The 17,981-nt window shown below is 49.3% G+C and overlaps 1 protein-coding gene across 19 annotated transcripts in view; it reads right to left on the minus strand.

Moving 5' to 3' along the window:
- Positions 1-17,981, minus strand: part of FAM118A (family with sequence similarity 118 member A) — a 61,685-nt gene that overhangs the window by 32,752 nt on the left and 10,952 nt on the right. For 7 of the 19 annotated variants that reach the window (XM_081248661.1, XM_081248664.1, XM_081248660.1 and 4 more), the window contains 9 exons: positions 17,675-17,801; positions 16,630-16,885; positions 13,241-13,462; positions 11,282-11,410; positions 9,569-9,854; positions 7,753-7,785; positions 5,588-5,671; positions 4,490-4,655; positions 557-1,880 (listed from right to left, as the gene is read on the minus strand). In XM_081248661.1, the coding sequence (XP_081104787.1) occupies positions 4,540-4,655; positions 5,588-5,671; positions 7,753-7,785; positions 9,569-9,854; positions 11,282-11,410; positions 13,241-13,462; positions 16,630-16,885; positions 17,675-17,721 (1,173 nt within the window). In that variant the 5' untranslated portion in view covers positions 17,722-17,801 and the 3' untranslated portion in view covers positions 557-1,880; positions 4,490-4,539. Of the gene's footprint in view, positions 1-556; positions 1,881-4,489; positions 4,692-5,587; positions 5,672-7,752; positions 7,786-9,568; positions 9,855-11,281; positions 11,411-13,240; positions 13,463-16,629; positions 16,886-17,674; positions 17,802-17,981 lie in introns of those variants that run through there. The other 12 variants (XM_081248654.1, XM_081248653.1, XM_081248652.1 and 9 more) reach the window with 6 other exon arrangements.

A 17,981-nucleotide genomic window follows, 5' to 3' on the forward strand; every position in this document is an offset into this window, starting at 1 on the left:
ACCATTTAAAAATGTAAAAACTATTCTAGCTTGAGGCAGCAAACAAATCCATACTTAGTCACTCCCTGACCCAGTGTTTCTCAGAGACAAAATTATAAATAAGTGAACGAGTTATGCTCAGATTGTTTCTTTCTAACATACCAATCTTGTTGGAATAAATTTGCATTTTAAAATAAGAATCACAGCAGAACTGACTAGATATATTCATTCATTACAGCAAGAAGACCTCCAATTCTTCAGCATGGCACTCAGAGCTCGTCTTGAACTGGCTCTACTTTACTTTGCCAGTTTTATATCCTGTTTCACATCATTTTCCATGCTTGTAATATTGCTACACCCTATGTATGACCAACTTTCAAATTCACGTATCTTGCCCGGATTGCACTTTATAAATGTGTCTTTTTTTAAAAAGCCAACTTAGTTTGCTTTTCAAAAAGTTTAATAAACACATTCAAGTAATCAGTTTCACAACTGAGTGGCAACTCAAGGTAAAAATTCTCATTAAATACATGATACCATACCTTGTCATAACTAAAGAAAAGTTGAGCAAATGGAATTGAAGATAAAATTTTATTTCTGACCAGAATAACATAAAAGGTTTGTTTTCCATGCTTCACAAAGAAAAAAACTGGGAGGGTGGGAGGGAGGGAGATGCATGAGGGAAGGGATGTGGGAACAGATGTATATGTATGGCTGATTCACTTTGTTATAAAGCAGAAACTAATAAAAAAAACAAAAAACAAAAAAACAAAAAAGGTCTTAACCAACTCTCTGGCTTTTCTCTCATTCCCTACACATCCCAACTTCATGCTTCACTTTCCCTAAACCCTTGGGGAGCTAAAAGGCAGCCTTGACACAGAAACCAAGCAGGGACAGCGCCAGGGCCACAGAGCAACTCCCTGGGCACGAGCATGCAGCTCAGCACGCCATCTGCCCTGCGCGAACCCTGACAAAGTCTAAAGTGTTACAGACCCTTGACAAGTTTTGCCTACTTCACTCTGTGCAAATCCTTTAATATGGGTTGTGGGGAGAGGATTTTAAGAGAGAAGAACAGAAGGGTTGGACCTTAACCCATAGAATAAAGGCTTGGAAAGCTTGGAATTTAACTAAAAGTTTAGAACTTGGTCTTGTGCTCCACTTGTAATTTCTCAGTTATCCATCGCATGACACACTTGGACACTGACCTGTGCTTTTGAAAAGGCCCTCTGGCTCCTGGAGACTTCACTTCTGAGTCACAGTTAGACGTGCCATTCTTTAGAGACCAAGTACTAACTGAAATTACACAACTCCAAAGAAGCCTACAGGTCAAGTCATTCTTAAAACATACGGCTCTCACTGGCAGACTCAGTGCCTCCAGTTTCCATTCCTTCTTTACTATTTAACAATGTAACAAACACTTCTAATTTTTTTTCTACACTAATGGATGTTTCCACAAAGATTATAAAATTTAAGTGTCTAGTGTCTTATTTTCTCTTTGGCAACTACTGTTGCTTGGACAGTCTTTACTTTCCTCCTTTTATGGGAGAAGAAAACCACCTGACAGAGGGCATATCAAATGGGAGTCGGGAAAACCAGGTATGTCCCTGCCCATTGATTTGGTCCCTGAGGTAGTTGTGTATCAGTCCTCACAAAGGACACCTGCCGTGTGTATGCGTCACCTCCCGAACAGTTCAACACAACGCCTAACTCCCTCACCCAGCCTCTGAGGGCCACACACCCACATGGCTCTTTTGGGGTATTTGACGGTTCAGGATCAAGAGGTCCTGTGTGGAGTTCTCTAACATTCCTCATCGTTTGGGATGGCACTGTGGTTACAGAAGGCTGGTTTTCAAGTTGCAGGTTTTATTGGTTTTAAAGATTTCAAGACCCTCCAGCATCATCTGTTTAAACAAAAAGAAAGGAATACCAAAACATTAAAGTTGATCTTAAAAAAGTAACTGCAATGGGATTTTTATTTCAAAAACTGGTTATGGTTTTTCTTTTGTGCTAAAGACTTTGAAAATACCTCCATAATGGAAATAGTGGCCACTGTCTAAAAATGGCTTTCTGAGTTATAAATACCACCACGGGACAAAGTGAATTGTAACATTAGATTTGCAAAGCTCTATGGAAGTCTTGACCCATGAATGTGAGTGCTTTTCCCCTTCTCAGTGGACTGGAAGAGGGAGCGGCTGTCAACAGTGAGGGGCAATTTCAACACACACAGGGCGTGAGCCTGTTGACTTGTAGAGAAGAGTGAGGTTCAGGGTATGTGCACAACGGGACTGCCTGCTGTGGGAGCCTGCCATGCTGCTCTGAGCCCTCCAGCCTGCAGGTATGGCCAGCAGCACTGAGAAGATGAACCTTGGTCTCACCCACATGCAGAGCAGGACAAAGCTTTCTGTAAGAAAGACCAGAAGGCGCGCTCTACACAGACAGACCTGCTTGGAGAGGAGGCTGCCGGTGTGGGTGCTGGCATCCAGGGGATCCCCGAGGAGCCCACGGACTGGCTTGCCCACTGCTCTGGAACAAAGTCCACCAGGCAGTCCGCCCTGCTGCCCTATACACACACCACCAATTCAGAGGGCAGCCTGGGGCAGAAAAGCTATGCATATGCGGCAGCAGCCACGGCAAATCCACACGGCCGACTGCGCAACAGTCACCCAGGCCCACCTTCTTCTTAAATGCCGGCAGGCAACTGAGGAGCCCCAGACATGGGGGAAACACGCAGCAGGAAGGAGACTAAAGGAAGAGAACCTCTTGTCCTGGAGGGAACAACTCAAAGAACACTAGTTTTATTTTTTTTATTTAGTTACAGATGTCCCTAACTACTGGATTCACAATCCAAATATTTGCTAAAAGACTTCAAAGAATTTTATCCAACATACTATCAAAATGGAATTTTTCCTCTAAAGATACGTGCACTGAAGTTGTACAAAATGTAAGGGGGGGTGGGCGCAGTGTCAGCCGCGGTTGGAACTCAGCCGGCCCCTCAAAAGGCTCAGCTCACCAACACACACCGCCACCACCGCCAGCCAGCAGGAGCCACCACCTCACCTGTCTCCTCCTCCCACCGGGCCCAACTCACTCTGCAGGCAGCCACTGAGAAAACTGCCGTGTTTGCTTATTTGTTTAACGTTTATTATGAACTTTTGTATCCATAACAAACTATTTCAACAGTACACGTTCCCTGTGGTGTAGAAGGAAAATGCAGTATCACAGTACTGCTCAAACATACACACTGAGGACCTAATTTAAATGTTAGGTAAGTAACTGGTAGTATGTTAAATGCTTCATAGCTCTCCGAAATTCTTGGTGGATTATTATATTGGTGTTTAAGAGTGTTTTACTGAGGTTTTCTTATCTAATAAAAAATAAACTGTTACCTGAAAATCCTCTATTCTAATGTTTTCAGGAACAGAGTCGTCAGATAACCAGGGAAGTCTCTGGTATCTCTAGAGATTTGAAAAGATACCGTAGTCCTAAAACAACAGATGCTATGAGAAAAACTAAATCAGAAAACAAGAGCTCTCAGAAATGAACAGTAACGCCCAAAATAAAAATTTAACACCCAAAATTAAAAAGAAAAGGGTGGAACATATTTTGAGAATCCTCCAGAAAGTTTTTGAGGAAAATTAAGACATTAGAGAAAACACAGTAGAAATCAGTCCAGGAGGTCCCAACTAATAAGACTGAAGGAAGAGGGAACAGGAGACAGATTATTCCAGAACTGGAGGGAAGAAAAAACTGAGCAAGGTATATAAAAACCTTGCTCACCTATACACATCCTCATGAAGTTTCTAAATATCAAGGAAAAAGAAGAGCCTAAAAGCTTCCAGAAAAGAAAGAACAGGTCACCTACGAATCACAGAGATCTGGGTTGCAGCAGACCCTCTTCAACAGGAAACCTGGCCGCTTGAGACAGTGGAGTTCCAAGGGAGAATCACGAATGAAGAATCCCACGCTCCAACCAACAGTGAAGAGCCGGTCCTCGGGGGGCTGGGGGCTGTGGGAGCTACCAGAGGAGGTTCTGGCAGAAGTGGGTGCGGTTAGCAGAGGTGGGTGCGGTGGGCAGAAGGCAGACCTGGGCAGTAATCCAGGACAGCAAGGAAGGGGGCTACAGGGTGACAGGTCTGCAGCAGTCCAGAACGAGCAGGTGGTCAGGGGATGACTCGGAAAATGAGGGGCAGTATGACTGAGAGAATACATACATTTAAAAACGTTTGTGAAATGTGATTTTTTTGGGACAATAAGGAGGAAAGAATCTAGAAACTCCCCCCAAAAATAAAAGCAACACAAACACCACCAATACGCAACAACCAAAAATGGGAGCATGATTAATGGAATGTTAAGGAAAGAAACACACTGGACCTTGATACTAAGAACACGTCCTGCAGCTGGCACAGCAGTCATGGCACTGGACCCATGAACACAACACACAGCTGGCTAACCAGGAAAAATACTGCCTGTGTTTTTAAGCAACTATTGTTTTCCAACTTTTAGAACCGACCTATAGACAAACTGGAGGGCTTCTTTCCCCTCAGTCCGTGACCATGATGATCAACACTGGCGATGTAAAAACTGGTGGGCTTCGGGAAGTAAGACGAGGAAGGGGAGAAGGGTAGGGGCCGTCACAGCTGCATCTTCATATCGAGAAGTCAGAAAACGTAAGTGCACTATTTAAAGAATGAGAAAGTACAGACTATGGAAACCTGGAAGAAGGAGAGGGAGGGAATGGTAAGAGTGAGCTAGATCCCCTTTCCTAGGGGTGATGGAGATTGTCTACTTAAATAAACACTTCAACTAAATATTTAGTTTAAATAAATCTCATTCGGTGATAGAGGTAACAAAAAACACATGATTTAAAGTGGTTTTCTCTGGAAACTAAGGTGACATAAATCAGGATAGTGGTCACCCTCGGGTGGTGAGGGAGTGACTAAAAAGTGATGGGGCTTGGGGCGGGCAGGGGCAGGCTCCTGACACCATTTCGTTTCTTGAACTGGAGGTAACCAGTGAGTTTTCGCAATTGTGTATTCACTTTGTGAAAACTCACTGGGCTGCTTACAATTTGTGTACTTGGCGAGTTTTTCTTCAATGACATGCTAACTTAAATAAACAGAAACTGTTAAAGTAGGAACCTCTGGGCAGTTGGAATGATCTATGTATCATTCCTTCCACCAAGAGGCTGGGGTATTAAAGCAAAGCACTGTGACTGAAAACACCTCCAAATAAGGCCAATCTGCAAAAAAGAAAAGACATTACAGGGCTTCCCTGGTGGCGCAGTGGTTAAGAATCCACCTGCCAACTCAGGGGACACGGGTTCGAGCCCTGGTCGGGGAAGATCCCACATGCCGCGGAACAGCTAAGCCCGTACACCACAACTAATGAGCCTGCACTCTAGAGCCCGTGAGCCACAACTACTGAGCCCACGTGCCGCAACTACTGAAGCCCGTGCGCCTAGAGCCCGTGCTCTGCAACAAGAGAAGCCACCGCAATGAGAAGCCCGCGCTTGCCGCAATTAGAGGAAGCCCGTGCGCAGCAACGAAGACCCAACGCAGCCAAAAATAAATAAATAAATAATGTTTTAAAAAAAGAAAAGACATTATACCAGTATCTGATTGTCTGAGTTTCTTTGAAACTTCAATTCCATTTTCTTCTAACTTCCTCTTTGCACAGTCCTGGCATGCATTACCTGAAAGATGAAAACTTTTATTAAAAAACATCTAAGAACAGCTATCATCAAAAAGAACATAAACAACAAATGCTGGCAAGGATGTGGAGAAAAGGGAACCCTTGTACACTGTTGGTAAGAATGTAAACTGGTGCAGCCACTGTGGAAAACACTATGGAGGTTTCTCAAAAAACTAAAAATAGAATTACCATATGATCCAGCAATCTCACTTCTGGGTATATATCCGAAAAAAACAAAAACTCTAATTGGAAAAGATACATGCACCCCAGTGTTCATAGCAGCACGATTTCAATTGCCAAGGTATGGAAGAAAGTGCAAGTGTCCATCAACAGATGAATGGATAAGGAAGTTGTGGAATACATCTTGGAATACAATGGAATACTACTACTCAGCCATAAAAAAAGAACAAAATGTTGCCATTTGCAGCAACATGGATGGACTTGAAGGACATTATGCTAAGTGAAATAAGTCAGACAAAGACTGCATGGTATCACTTACATGCAGAACCTAAAAAATATAATAAACCAGTAATGTAACAAAAAAGCAGACTCACAGATATACAGAACAAACCAGTGGTTACCAGTGGGGAGAGGGAAGGGGGGAGGGGCAATACAGGAGTAGAGGATTAAGAGGTAAAACTATGAGGCGTAAAGTAAGCTACAAGGGTATACTGTACAACACGGGGAAAATAGCCAGTGTTTTATAATAACTATAAATGGAGTACAACCTTTAAAAATTGTGAATCACTCTATCGTACACCTGTAACATATAACATTGTACAGCGACTATACTCAATTAAAAAAATTGTTTTAGGGCTTCCCTGGTGGCGCAGTGGTTGAGAGTCCGCCTGCCGATGCAGGGGACACGGGTTCGTGCCCCGGTTTGGGAAGATCCCACATGCCGCAGAGCGGCTGGGCCCGTAAGCCGTGGCCGCTGAGCCTGTGCGTCTGGAACCCATGCTCCACAATGGGAGAGGCCACAACAGTGAGAAGCCCACGTACCGCAAAAAAAAAAAAAAAAAAATTGTTTTAATTTAAAAAACACTTATCTGATTTTACTGAAGCACTGACCAACTAATCCCTACCATACGCTACAGATGTCTATCAAGTTAATGCTTTTTTCAAAAGAAATGGATGACTCTGGGAGTCAGAGAACGCAGCTAAAATAAATGTGTCCTTTCCCACGGAGATAAGGGAGAAACGGAAAGCTGAGTGTGCCTGTTTCACAATTCCTTAACTGAAGCCCGTGCAGCACTACCAAGTTTCTATTTGTGGCTCTGCTGAGAGGGGCAGGGAAACCGGGGCTGCAAGGCCCCCGGCTCCACTGACCAGAGCCCCTTCTAACCCAAGTGACTGACCAGCGTGGGGAAACCTGGCACTAAGTTCACCCCAGGGTGGACGGTGGGAGCCTCTGAGCGCAGTCGTACCTGGTCAATTCATTAATGGGCAGAGTCGAGCCCTGCAAGATGAGTATAGACATTTCAACCACGCAGTAGATATAAAATTTTACACCAACGCTTAGAAACTTTGCAATTAAAATCTCTGAAGGGGATGGGTCAAATTATACACTACCATGTGTAAAATAAGAGAGCTAGCGGGAACCTGCGGTACAGCACAGGGAGCTCAGCTCGGTGCTCTGTGATGACCTAGGTCGGGGGGCGGGGGGAGGGAGGTCCAAGAGGGAGGGGGTATGTATACGTGGAGCTGATTCACTTCATTATACAGCAGAAACTAACACAACACTGTAAAGCAATTATATACGATAAAAAAAAAAATTTAACTACATCTCAGACCCAACGGTATGATACAAATAGACTCTTGTTCTAATTCCCCCGGACTCTTGGTTCCAGGACAGGAATTATTCCCGGCACCAGTGGACCGCCCACGTTTGACAGCTGCTTCCCAGTTCAAGGGACCGTCATGCAGGTGTGGCCATCTATCATCTCTGGCAGGGCTGTCTTGATGCAACACAGGCTAAGTATTCAATGTGAGAAACACATCTATGATTTTATAAGTAAGAGCGGGAAAGCACTGGAACACGTAGGCAAAAAACAAGCTGGCAAAAGCCAAGATGTGCTTTACCGAACAACGTGGTGCTGTCCACTGGATCGGCATCTGGGGGAGAAAGGAGAACAGTCAGCAGAAGCGACTCACAGCGCTTCCTCCTCAGGCCGGCGGGGGGAGACGGAGGCAAGGCCTGCTCTGCGTGCGGGGGCAGCGGGGCCGGCTCCCGCCCCTCCTCTCCACCCCCAGGGCCGACGTGAGAACTGAACCCCGACGTGTGAAGCCCCCGAGCCGGCCCGGGCACGGACACCCTCTCCCAGCAGGAGAAGCACCTCAGGAACACGCGTACAGACGTCCCTAAAGACACGGTCACACATTACAAGTCCAAACGGCCTTCAGCCCCCAGCAGCCTGTCAAGTCCACTCAGCTGCCAGGGTCTGGAAAAGGGGGCCTGGGTGGGGACAGGAGGCCCCGCCACCGGCGGCAGGCGCGGGAGCCCCGGGTGAGGCCCGTGGGTGCAGAGACACCCTGAAGGCATGTTCCACTCTGCTGTCGGTCCAGGACCCCAGCCCCGGCTTCAAATACCTGGGCACTAACTCTCTGAGCCTGTCTCATCAGCTCTAAAATCATCTACTTAGTAGCAGCGGATACTGTGACCAAAAGTGAAATGAGGTCAAGAATGTAAAATTCACAGCAGTGTGTAACACAGCAAGTGTCGGCTCCCTGCTCTTTCCCTTAGTAAAAAAATAGACTGCCACCCTAATGACACTTTTATTAATGTGAATGCAACTTAAGTCAGTCCATCTTGCTAATTATTAGCAATTCGGAAAAGGACTAGTGGGAAAAAGCTAGACTGCGGGATTATCTGTGCATTTGGTTCCTGTGATCTTCGCATTATCTCTAGTCTTCAAGTTCATGGCCGGTGTCACATGCAGGCAGCTTTGTGGTTAACCCAATTCCACTGTGTGGGTGACTACGTCTGGGTTTCCTATTACCGTGACATGACAGCCAATACAGACCTCTTGAAGTCTGCCGTCATCCATGTTTTATGACACCAAACTCAAAGCCGTGAACTGCCCTTATGGCAAGATGACCAGTTTAAGAAGTGCTCACTTCTCTTGGTCATTCCTGGCAGACGATCAATTCCCCAAAGAAGGGCCAAGGAGAATTACTTAAAAGGTGTGTCGCGCTCAGCAGAACAGGGAAAAGACGTTATTTAAAAAAGAAAAGTCTTCATGAAATCATTTTGTGCTGCTGTGTTTTAACTTTTAAAATGTAGTGACAGGATAAAGGTATGAGGTATCTGCATTTTTCAGGTTGTCGGTGTCACAGCTGATGAAGCTGGCTGGGCAGTTTTCTTTCTCAGTTAAGGGAATCTGAAGCATGGCATGTCATCTGTGACGAATAGATGTGTACAACTATATGCACAGCTTTGACGGTAACGTTCTATTTATACGCTATTACTATCATACCAATAACCCTAATCTATTTTTAAAGTACACAGAGACATTAAAAAAAATAGTAACTAGAAGACTGGTAAATCTAATGGTATGTAAAATTACCTCTCAATTTTACTTTATGGTATGTAATTTATATCTACAAAAAAGGGGGAAAAAAAGAAAGGGCTTCCCTGGTGGTGCAGTTTTTGAGAGTCCGCCTGCTGATGCAGGGGACACAGATTTGTGCCCCGGTCCGGGAAGATCCCATATGCCGCGGAGCGGCTGGGCCCGTGAGCCATGGCCGCTGAGCCTGCGTGTCCGGAGCCTGTGCTCCGCAACGGGAGAGGCCACAACGGTGAGAGACCCGCGTACTGCCAAAAAAAAAAAAAAAAAAAAAAAAACGGAAGAATTCTATCAGATTTGTATATTGAAAAGTGAAAAAAAAAATCTCGTACCTGGACTTCGCTGTTTGCAGATCTGAGTGGCAAGGTCTTGCACGTACCCCGGAAAATAGTCAAAACAGTCCCCGTAGGACACGACTTTGATCCCATGCAGAAGCATGTCTGCCTGATGCTTAAAGAAATGGTCTTCGTTCTCCTTGAGCACAACCATGTAGTGCTCCAAATCCACCTTGTTCGGCACCGAATAAAGGAAGAGGGCCTGGAATATTTGATCACGAAGGGTCTCTCCGCAGCCCACAAACAGAAAAGATTTGGTGCGGTACAAGTTCTGAAGAACTTCCTGCGAAAGAACCAACGAGGAGATCGAGATGCTCATCTGAAAGTGAGTGATATCTTATGACGTGAAGCTAGATATTTGTGATTTTAAATCGCTGCTCCCTAACCGGCCTTTCCCAAGAGCCACAGAGGAGCAAAGTTAGAAAAGCAGCAAAAGGAAGGGAGCCCCTTCCTCTCCAAGCCAGGGCAAGCGGCCCAGGCCCCAAATCCACGTCCCCAAATCTGTGCAGATGCGCTACTGCCCACCCCTCCCCACCCACCATCTCGTCAGTGTAGTCACTCAATTCAAATCTTCTACATTTATGTACAATTTTAAATGATTAAAACATAAAATAAGGGCACGAAATTTCCTTTCAGCTCCAAGCTGTGCATATGTAAGGCCCTGGAACTGACCTCTGTCCCAGTGAATCACAGGTGGGAACTCTGCGGAGAGGGGCCTGGCCTTGGAAGAATAGCGTTTTGGGGAGTGCAGGCAGGAGAGCTGAGGAGGGGACCAGTGACAAGGACCCAAGGGAGTGGGCGTAGAGGGAAACAAAGATTATTAGCAGGGTCGCTCAGGCACGCAGCAGAGAATCACCAGTTCCGACACCCAAACACCCCAGAGAGAGTTTCAGTATCGGCAAGGTACTTCTTCCCGCGCAGCACTGGTGCAACCGAGGGCGTTACCCCTGTGCCTGGGGCGGAGGGGCGAGGGAGGGAGGGCCTGACGCTGAGCTCAACAGCGAATCAGTGAAGTGGTTTCTTTTTTTGTGTGTGTGGTACGCAGGCCTCTCACTGTTGTGGCCTCTCCCGTTGTGGAGCACAGGCTCCAGACACGCAGGCTCAGCGGCCCTGGCTCACAGGCTTAGCCGCTCCGTGGCATATGGGATCTTCCCGGACCGGGGCACGAACCCGTGTCCCCTGCATCGGCAGGCGGACTTTCAACCACTGTGCCACCAGGGAAGGCCCTCCGTGGTTTCTTAAGTGCCATAATAAATGCGTTTATAAAAAGCTAGCAGGCAGTTTCTCCACACTTCATTTTGTCCAGGATATCAAAAAAGCCTCAGAGAATGAAATTTTAAAACTAGGTTTTGAAAGCTAAAAGAGACTGCTAAATAGAGAAGGGGAAGGAGATGCCTGAATGAACAGAGAAAAAAGATGAGTACAGAGGAGTGGCCAGAGAACAGCGTTGCAGACCCTGCTGGGGCCTGTGAGTCACGCTGAAGAAACCTAACTGTAACCCTGAGCAAGAGGATCATGGCAAGTTCACTGAGCGTCTATTCAAGGTGCCAGACCCTGTGCCGGGCCCTGGAGACAGAGCTGGGAGCAGCGGCGTGACCCGAGGGGCAGGAGGCCTGGAGGTCAGGAACCTGCTCAGACCACGCCACTGCTGGCTAGCGGCGGCCACACAGCCCCAGGGGTACAACCAGTGCCTAGTCAGGATGCGCATACCATGACTTCTGGGTCTTGAGTAACGTCTTTATATCCCGACAGGTCCAACACCATCCCGCAGGGATCTGTGTATAAGCCGTGAATGTGAAGAACTCCGTATCTGATGTGTCCTCTAGCCCACTGAAGGACCTAGCAAAGAGCAAGCCAGACAGAGGAAGAACACTGGTATTTAAAACAGGTATAAGAGGAAAATATCCACAGTGATTCATGGCCTCTCAAACCTACCTGGGAAACAGTAAGAGAGATGCTTCAATTTATATCTTTAAACCTAAGAGAAACTCAGGTGTTAAATGCTAGTTATTCATGTCCTGCCATATCGAAAAGAACTTTTTCAGAGACCGAGACTGTTATGTAGAAAATACCTTTAACATCTGAGATTATAGCACACTGTCAAGACTGATGAGTTGAGGGAGATGAGGAAGGCTTTCACTTCTAAGTCACATGTTTTATTTTACTTACTGCTAGGTATACATTGTTTGTACACCCAGAAAAAAATACATATACAGAAAAAACAACTTATCAAATAGCTCTAAGTTGGCTTCATTTCAAGATGCAGAAGATGCAGAAAAAATAATTTCTCAAATAGCTCTAAATTGGCTTCATTTCAAGATACAGAAGATGCACATCACGTATATTCCTTTTACCTCCACGCCACGGGCTCTCACGTCAGCGGGCCGGACTGACAACCCCAGACAAGCGGACTAACCCCCGCCCCCCGCCCCCCACGAGCAGGCGGAGGAGCCAGCACTTCTGTTCCCTGCCACGTGCAGCTTATTTCCAGAGGCCCTCGGTACAGCAGGGAGCAGCCCCGCAGACGTGGCCACGCTGCTCCGACACGGGAGCAGGTGTCCTGCCACGTGTCATGGGGGGGCCCGCTCAAGGCGTCGGCCGGGGCCCCGTCACAATTCCTCGGCTAAGCACCGGGAGACAGGCCACCTAAGGGCAGCTCCCACACTTCCCCAGGTCCCGAGTAAGACAGCATTGCAACGGGCCTCGGTGTCCCTGTGTGTGGAGCGGGGCTGGGACCCCCTGCCCGCCAGCAGTGAAGCAGGAACAGGCAGCAGCCGTAGTCGGCAGGGGTCGTACAAATCCACAGGCACACACAGCACACAAGAAATACAATCGATGCAATGAAACTGTGGTCAACCTTAGCAATAAAAGAAATAAAAGCGTAAAATGTGCACCTTTCCGATGGGAGAAATGTGTTTTGTTAGGTTTTTTAGTAACGCCTCGTGCTGGCAAGACATGGGAGACGGAGTCCCCCTCACACAGCTGCAGGAGTGTAGACTGGAAATCTTTCTGGAGAACACGTGGGTGATTTACATCGTTTGTCTTTAAAATGGCCATACCCTTTGACCCTAACAAGTTCTCCAGGGACTTATCAAAAGTGTAGGAATTTTCACTGTAGCGTTATTTATAGTTGTGAAAATATGCTCACAATGATAACTATAATCTAGTCTCACATGAAATTACATTTAAAACCATGCTTTTAAAGACAGCCTGATGACAGGAAAATGTTCACAGTATAATATTAAGGGAAAAACATCAGCACAAAAACTTGATGTGTACTGCAATCCCAGTTTGTTAATCAATAAATAAATAAGCCAATTAACCAAAATTCATGACTGTAGGTGATCTTGCTTTCCTGAACTACAGCCTTTATCACCCACATCTCCTACAATGAGAGAGCCCTTGCGGGCGTGCAGGACAGAAGCAAACCGGAAGCCGGGGCAGGTAGCCGAGGGGTCCTGAGGAGCTGGCGGCAGCGCCCTGTCCCAGGCCTTTCGCGTCTCGCTCCAGCGGGGAGAGGAGCCTCGGCGAGCAGAGAGCACCTCTCCTATGACGGGCCCTCCGCTGGGAGATGACGGCTCGTGCCACACCACAGCAGCAGTGCAAACATGCCTGCGCCTCTGCCTCTACTCCCGCCTCCCACCTCCCGCCCCGGCGGCCGGCCAGCACCTTGGTCTTGTCCTTCAGATCCAGAGACTCCATGGGCTTGTTGCGCTGCTGCCCGAAGATCTCCAGCAGGTTGTCGTAGTTGGTGGTCAGCACCATGGCGCCCCTCTCCATCAGGCTGAGGATGGCCTGCAGCACCAGCGGGCTCTGGATGTGCTGCTCCAGGTTGTCAAAAACCTCCAGCAGGCAGTCCTGGAAGAAGTTGGGCTTGCAGTCGCCCGTGCGCTACGGAGAGGTGGACCCGGAGTTACAAAGCTGCCATCTCTCAGCCACCACCGAGCACCTAGGCAGGCGACAGTACTCTAGGCGCCAGGGAGGCAGTCGTTTTCTAAAAAAGAGAAAACGGCTGACCTCGTAGAGTTTACTGAAACCCTAGGGGAGGGAGGCCGGTAACGTGCAAACACGTCAGCAGTGATACACGCTGGGGGGAAGCCCAGCAGAGAAGGGGGCTCGCTGCCACGCGGCAGAGGGCACACGGGCCGGCAGCCCCTGGACGGCGTCTGACAAAGGAACTGGAGCAGAGTGCGGAGGGCGGGAGGCAGCTTTGGAGAAGGTGGTCCAAGCGGGGGAGGAGCCAGCGCCAGGCACCAAGGTCAGAGCCCTCGTCTCCGGAGAGGAGTGAGGGCACGTGTCACAGGTGAGGCCAGACAGCTGACCTGGAACCAGATCACGTGGGGCCCTGAAGACCACAGTGAAGACCAGGGCTCCCTCCCCCTCCTCGAGAGCCACAGAGGCCCTGGCCTCCTCCTCCTTGCTGCACTAGGGAACTGGTTGAAAGACAGCGTGTCATGCTGCTGAGAGACCCAGCAGGGTTAGGAGTGGGACTGGGCCCCTGGATGTAGCACCAGAAGTCACTGGTGGCCTTGACCAGAGCGGCTTCAGGGGAGCCTGGCCGGGCTGGGATCCGAGGGGAGGTGAGTGAATACAACAGCTCCTGAAGAGCTGTGCTGTGACGGGGATCAGAGAAGTGGGGTGTGGCGCCCGGAGGATGCTTCATGCACTCCCAGCATGAGCACCCCTCAGCCAGCCTTGCCCCGGGGCCAGCAGGACGGGCGGTGAAGCCTGACCCGTGCGTTCACACGAAACACCTCTGCCAGCCCCTGCCCGCCCCCGGCGCCCCCGTCACCACCCCATCGGCCTCGGAGCGTCCACCAGAGCCCCGCCACGTCCTCCCAGGTGGTCGCTCATCCCAGGGCTCGGCGCTCCCTCTTCTGAGACTCTCCCATCCCTCCCCGCTCTGGAGACCCCGCTGTTCCCGGGGCTGCGCCATCAGTGAGCCCTCCCATCTGCACGTGCTTCTGTGAGCCTTCGCCTCCTTCTGCCCTGAAGACCGGCCCCCCACGTCCCTGGCACCGCACACTCCGGACCAGGGAGCATGCGAGGCTGGCACCCGCTCGCTGCCGAGTCTCTCCGGCTGCGCTTCTGTCACAGCTCACGCTGGGTTCACATCCACGCAGCTGATCCTTCCTGTATCACAGCCTCTAAATTCCTCCATCACCCTCCACCAGCGATCTTGTCCCATCTCCGCCATCCACACCCCAAACCTATCGTGACCAGCAGTGGGACCCTTTCCAGAAGCCCTGGCCGGCCTCTCCCTCCACCTGCCCAACTCTGAGCACCGCGGCTCCCAGGGGACTTCACCCCGCCGGGACCCACGGCACTGACCCACTGTCTCTCCCTCCCCCGCCAGCCTAACTTCTCCCATTACGCAGCCTAGATTCCATAATGTAACACTACAGCTACTCCTGAAATTCGCTTTCAACTTCCCTGCCCTTCCCTGGCTTTGCTGGAAACCCTGGGCAAAACCCCGACCCTGAGAAAACCAACTCTCCGCTTACTCTGCACCTGTTCCCGACCCACTGAACACGAGGAAAACACAACCATTCTGCCTGCCTCACTTGAACTCTTTTTTTTTTATGGAAGTTCTCAAAATACACAAAATTAAGAGGAGAATAAGATAAAGCTCCAGATATTCACCTCCTTGACTAAACAAGCATCAACCTAGCTGGCCTCTATTCGAACGAATGGCCTCATCCGGGGGGTCCTTCTCTGGTCCATCAGCTCTGCCCCCACTCCCCTGACAGGGCTCAGCAATTCCTTTAGAAAGGGCCCCAGAGAAAACTATTTTAGCCTTTGCAGGTCCCACAGTCTCTGCTGCCAGTACTCAACTCTGCCCTGAAGCATGAAAGCAGCAGCCCTAGACGTTGTGTAAAGGAACGCAGAACTTTATTTACGAAAACAAGCAGCAGCCAAACCCTGCCCTCTGAGGCTAGCTCCCCTTATTAATACAACACCCATACCTGGCATCGTCACCCAGCTAAAACCACTTCCCAGACTCTGGTAAAGCCATGTATGGCCACATGTACAACTCCGGCCAATGCCATGAAAACAAAGTGACTTGCATGTCAGCCCCCGTAAGGGAGGAAGCACGGTCCCTCTGTCCCGTTCCCACTAGCTGGCAGGCACACATCACTTACGGCAGGAGTCGGGGCAGCTAACGTGGAGCATGAGGTGCAGGATGCACGGTGAAGACGGCGGAGCCATAAACGGGGGTCCGGGTTCCCCACCCCTTCAAGCCCCTGTGCTCCCCTGGGGCTGCCTACCCAGATGTTTATGTGAGAAATGTAAACGGAACCACAGTCAAGCCACGTACTTTTGGGTTTCTTTCTGCAGCAGTCGAAGCTCTGCGTACTAGTTTTCAGGCTTTCTTCTCGGTTAACCCTCAACATCTCCCCACCCCAACTCTCAGATGACGGCTATACTTCTTCAACAAACCCCAGGGGAAGAGGGCTGCCTCGGGCCTCGGCCACACCGTCTAGCTCCCTGCGTGCGTCCTGTACGATGACGACCTGGCTGTGACCTGTGTGAGCTCAGCCCTTTCCGCACCCACCCCACTGGCTCCAGGGCATCACTCAGTGAGTGTCCCCTGTATCACCAACCGCTCTTCCTCTGCTAGATCCCTTCCACCTGCAGACAAAGAAGCTCCATCTTCTCCCATCTTACAATGTTTGGGAAGCCCTGGTCGTGTGAAGGGATGCGGCTGGCCTGCCTGGACCAAAAGCAGACCTGGCTGCTCCGTCCCTTCGCTAAACGAGGGTGACATCACCAGGCTGGTCCCCAGAGTAGCACGGCAACCTCCCTGAGACAAGTCCCCTATCCAGGCTCTGTTTAACAAGGACTGTTTTAGGAGCCCACACTGTGCTCGGCACCCCCTCTGTTTAAAGGGACGATATTCTGATGAACTGAAAGATTTCCGGCTTGTCGGCCCAACTCGGTGAGAAACAGACACGACGCAGGCCTGGAGAAATCTGAACGCTAGACTCATTCACCAACCTGGCCCACAGCCCAGGTGTCCCCAATGAGATCTGACGCAATTGTGTGAAAAGACTTACAGGGGACATCTTCCGGATCAGGTCATGGGCGACAACCAGCAGGTCCCCGTCCTTGGTCACCTTCCTGCGGAACTCGGCCACATCCCCGGGGTGCAGCACCTCGAGCTGCTCCGCGGCCTCGATGATGGCCTCGATGCAGCTCCTCCACGAGCACAGGGCGGGGATCCCTGGGGCCACGGCGGCACTGACTCCCGTCCCGATGACCAGGAGCAGTTCCTGGGGCTGTTTCCGGATGAGGCTTTTTAAAAACTTTCTACTTAAAAACAAGGGAGGGAAAGAATGAAAGCCAACATGGAAGCACTGCAACCACGAAGAAAACAATGCGGTCTGGGGACATCCGTGAGGCGTCAGGTCAAACCCAGCCCATGCTGGACACAAACACACACGCAACGTCCCCCCAGTTATAATAACCGCGAGACAGAGCCTGTGTATGTTCCTCTTTGTGTATTAATCTCACACGTTCTGCCCTCATTCCTAAGGGACTCGGGACAGCACTGTCTTATTCATCTCGAGTCCCCCCATAGTGTTGAGCACACGTTTAAGTGATATGTGTTTGTGAACAAGAAATCTCAGCAATTTAAATTCCTTTAAAACTGCAAAGGGTTTGTAAATACAAACTATGGTGATAAAATGATCCCTGATTGCAGGGACAGAAAAGAAAACTCCTGGCAAAATGCTGGTCCTCTGCAACCCACCCCCCGGCAAGCACCTCCTCCTCCCGCGTCACTTCGCAGAAGTGTAACCCGCCCACTCCCAGTCAGAGGTTTCTTTCCTGTGAAACGTGGCACCCCCAGCCTTAGACGTGACCCTCTGGTCACCTGCTGCTCGGTATGGAGGCCAGGCGACAGTCGCCTCCTTGGGCAGAAAGAGAGCTGCCTCTGCGAACGTTCCTTACTTTGGAACAAAGCGTAGTTACCTGGCCCCGGAGACGCCCTCCCCGGCCGGTGTTCTCACTTCGCACACCCTCTCAGGTACCAAATAACATATAAAGAGACTTGTGATGGAAGCTATATACCTGTTTAAGGGTGCAGTTGACTTCACTTACCTCGATTTTTGTTCACTTCTGTTTGTTGTCTTTTCCACGGAATCCATTTGTAAATCCTAAAGAGATTCAGAAGCAATCGGTCAGAAGCGACTTCTACTTCCCAGATGAAAGTTCTTTTATTAGTACCCTGGAAGAGAGATGGGGTGGAATTAAAATCAAAGGTCTTGGAGCTTTTTTTAAATTAGAATAACTGAAAAGCATCGTATACAAAAACATACATCCAAAATGGTTCCTAAGCCCCCATTCCTAATTCTGTGACTTAACGGGCCAGGCAAAGTCTCAGACCCAGATTCTGCAAAGGTCGACA

This window comes from Mesoplodon bidens (assembly GCF_964165515.1).
Source record: "Mesoplodon bidens genome assembly, chromosome: 11".
Taxonomy (NCBI): Eukaryota; Metazoa; Chordata; class Mammalia; order Artiodactyla; family Ziphiidae; genus Mesoplodon; species Mesoplodon bidens.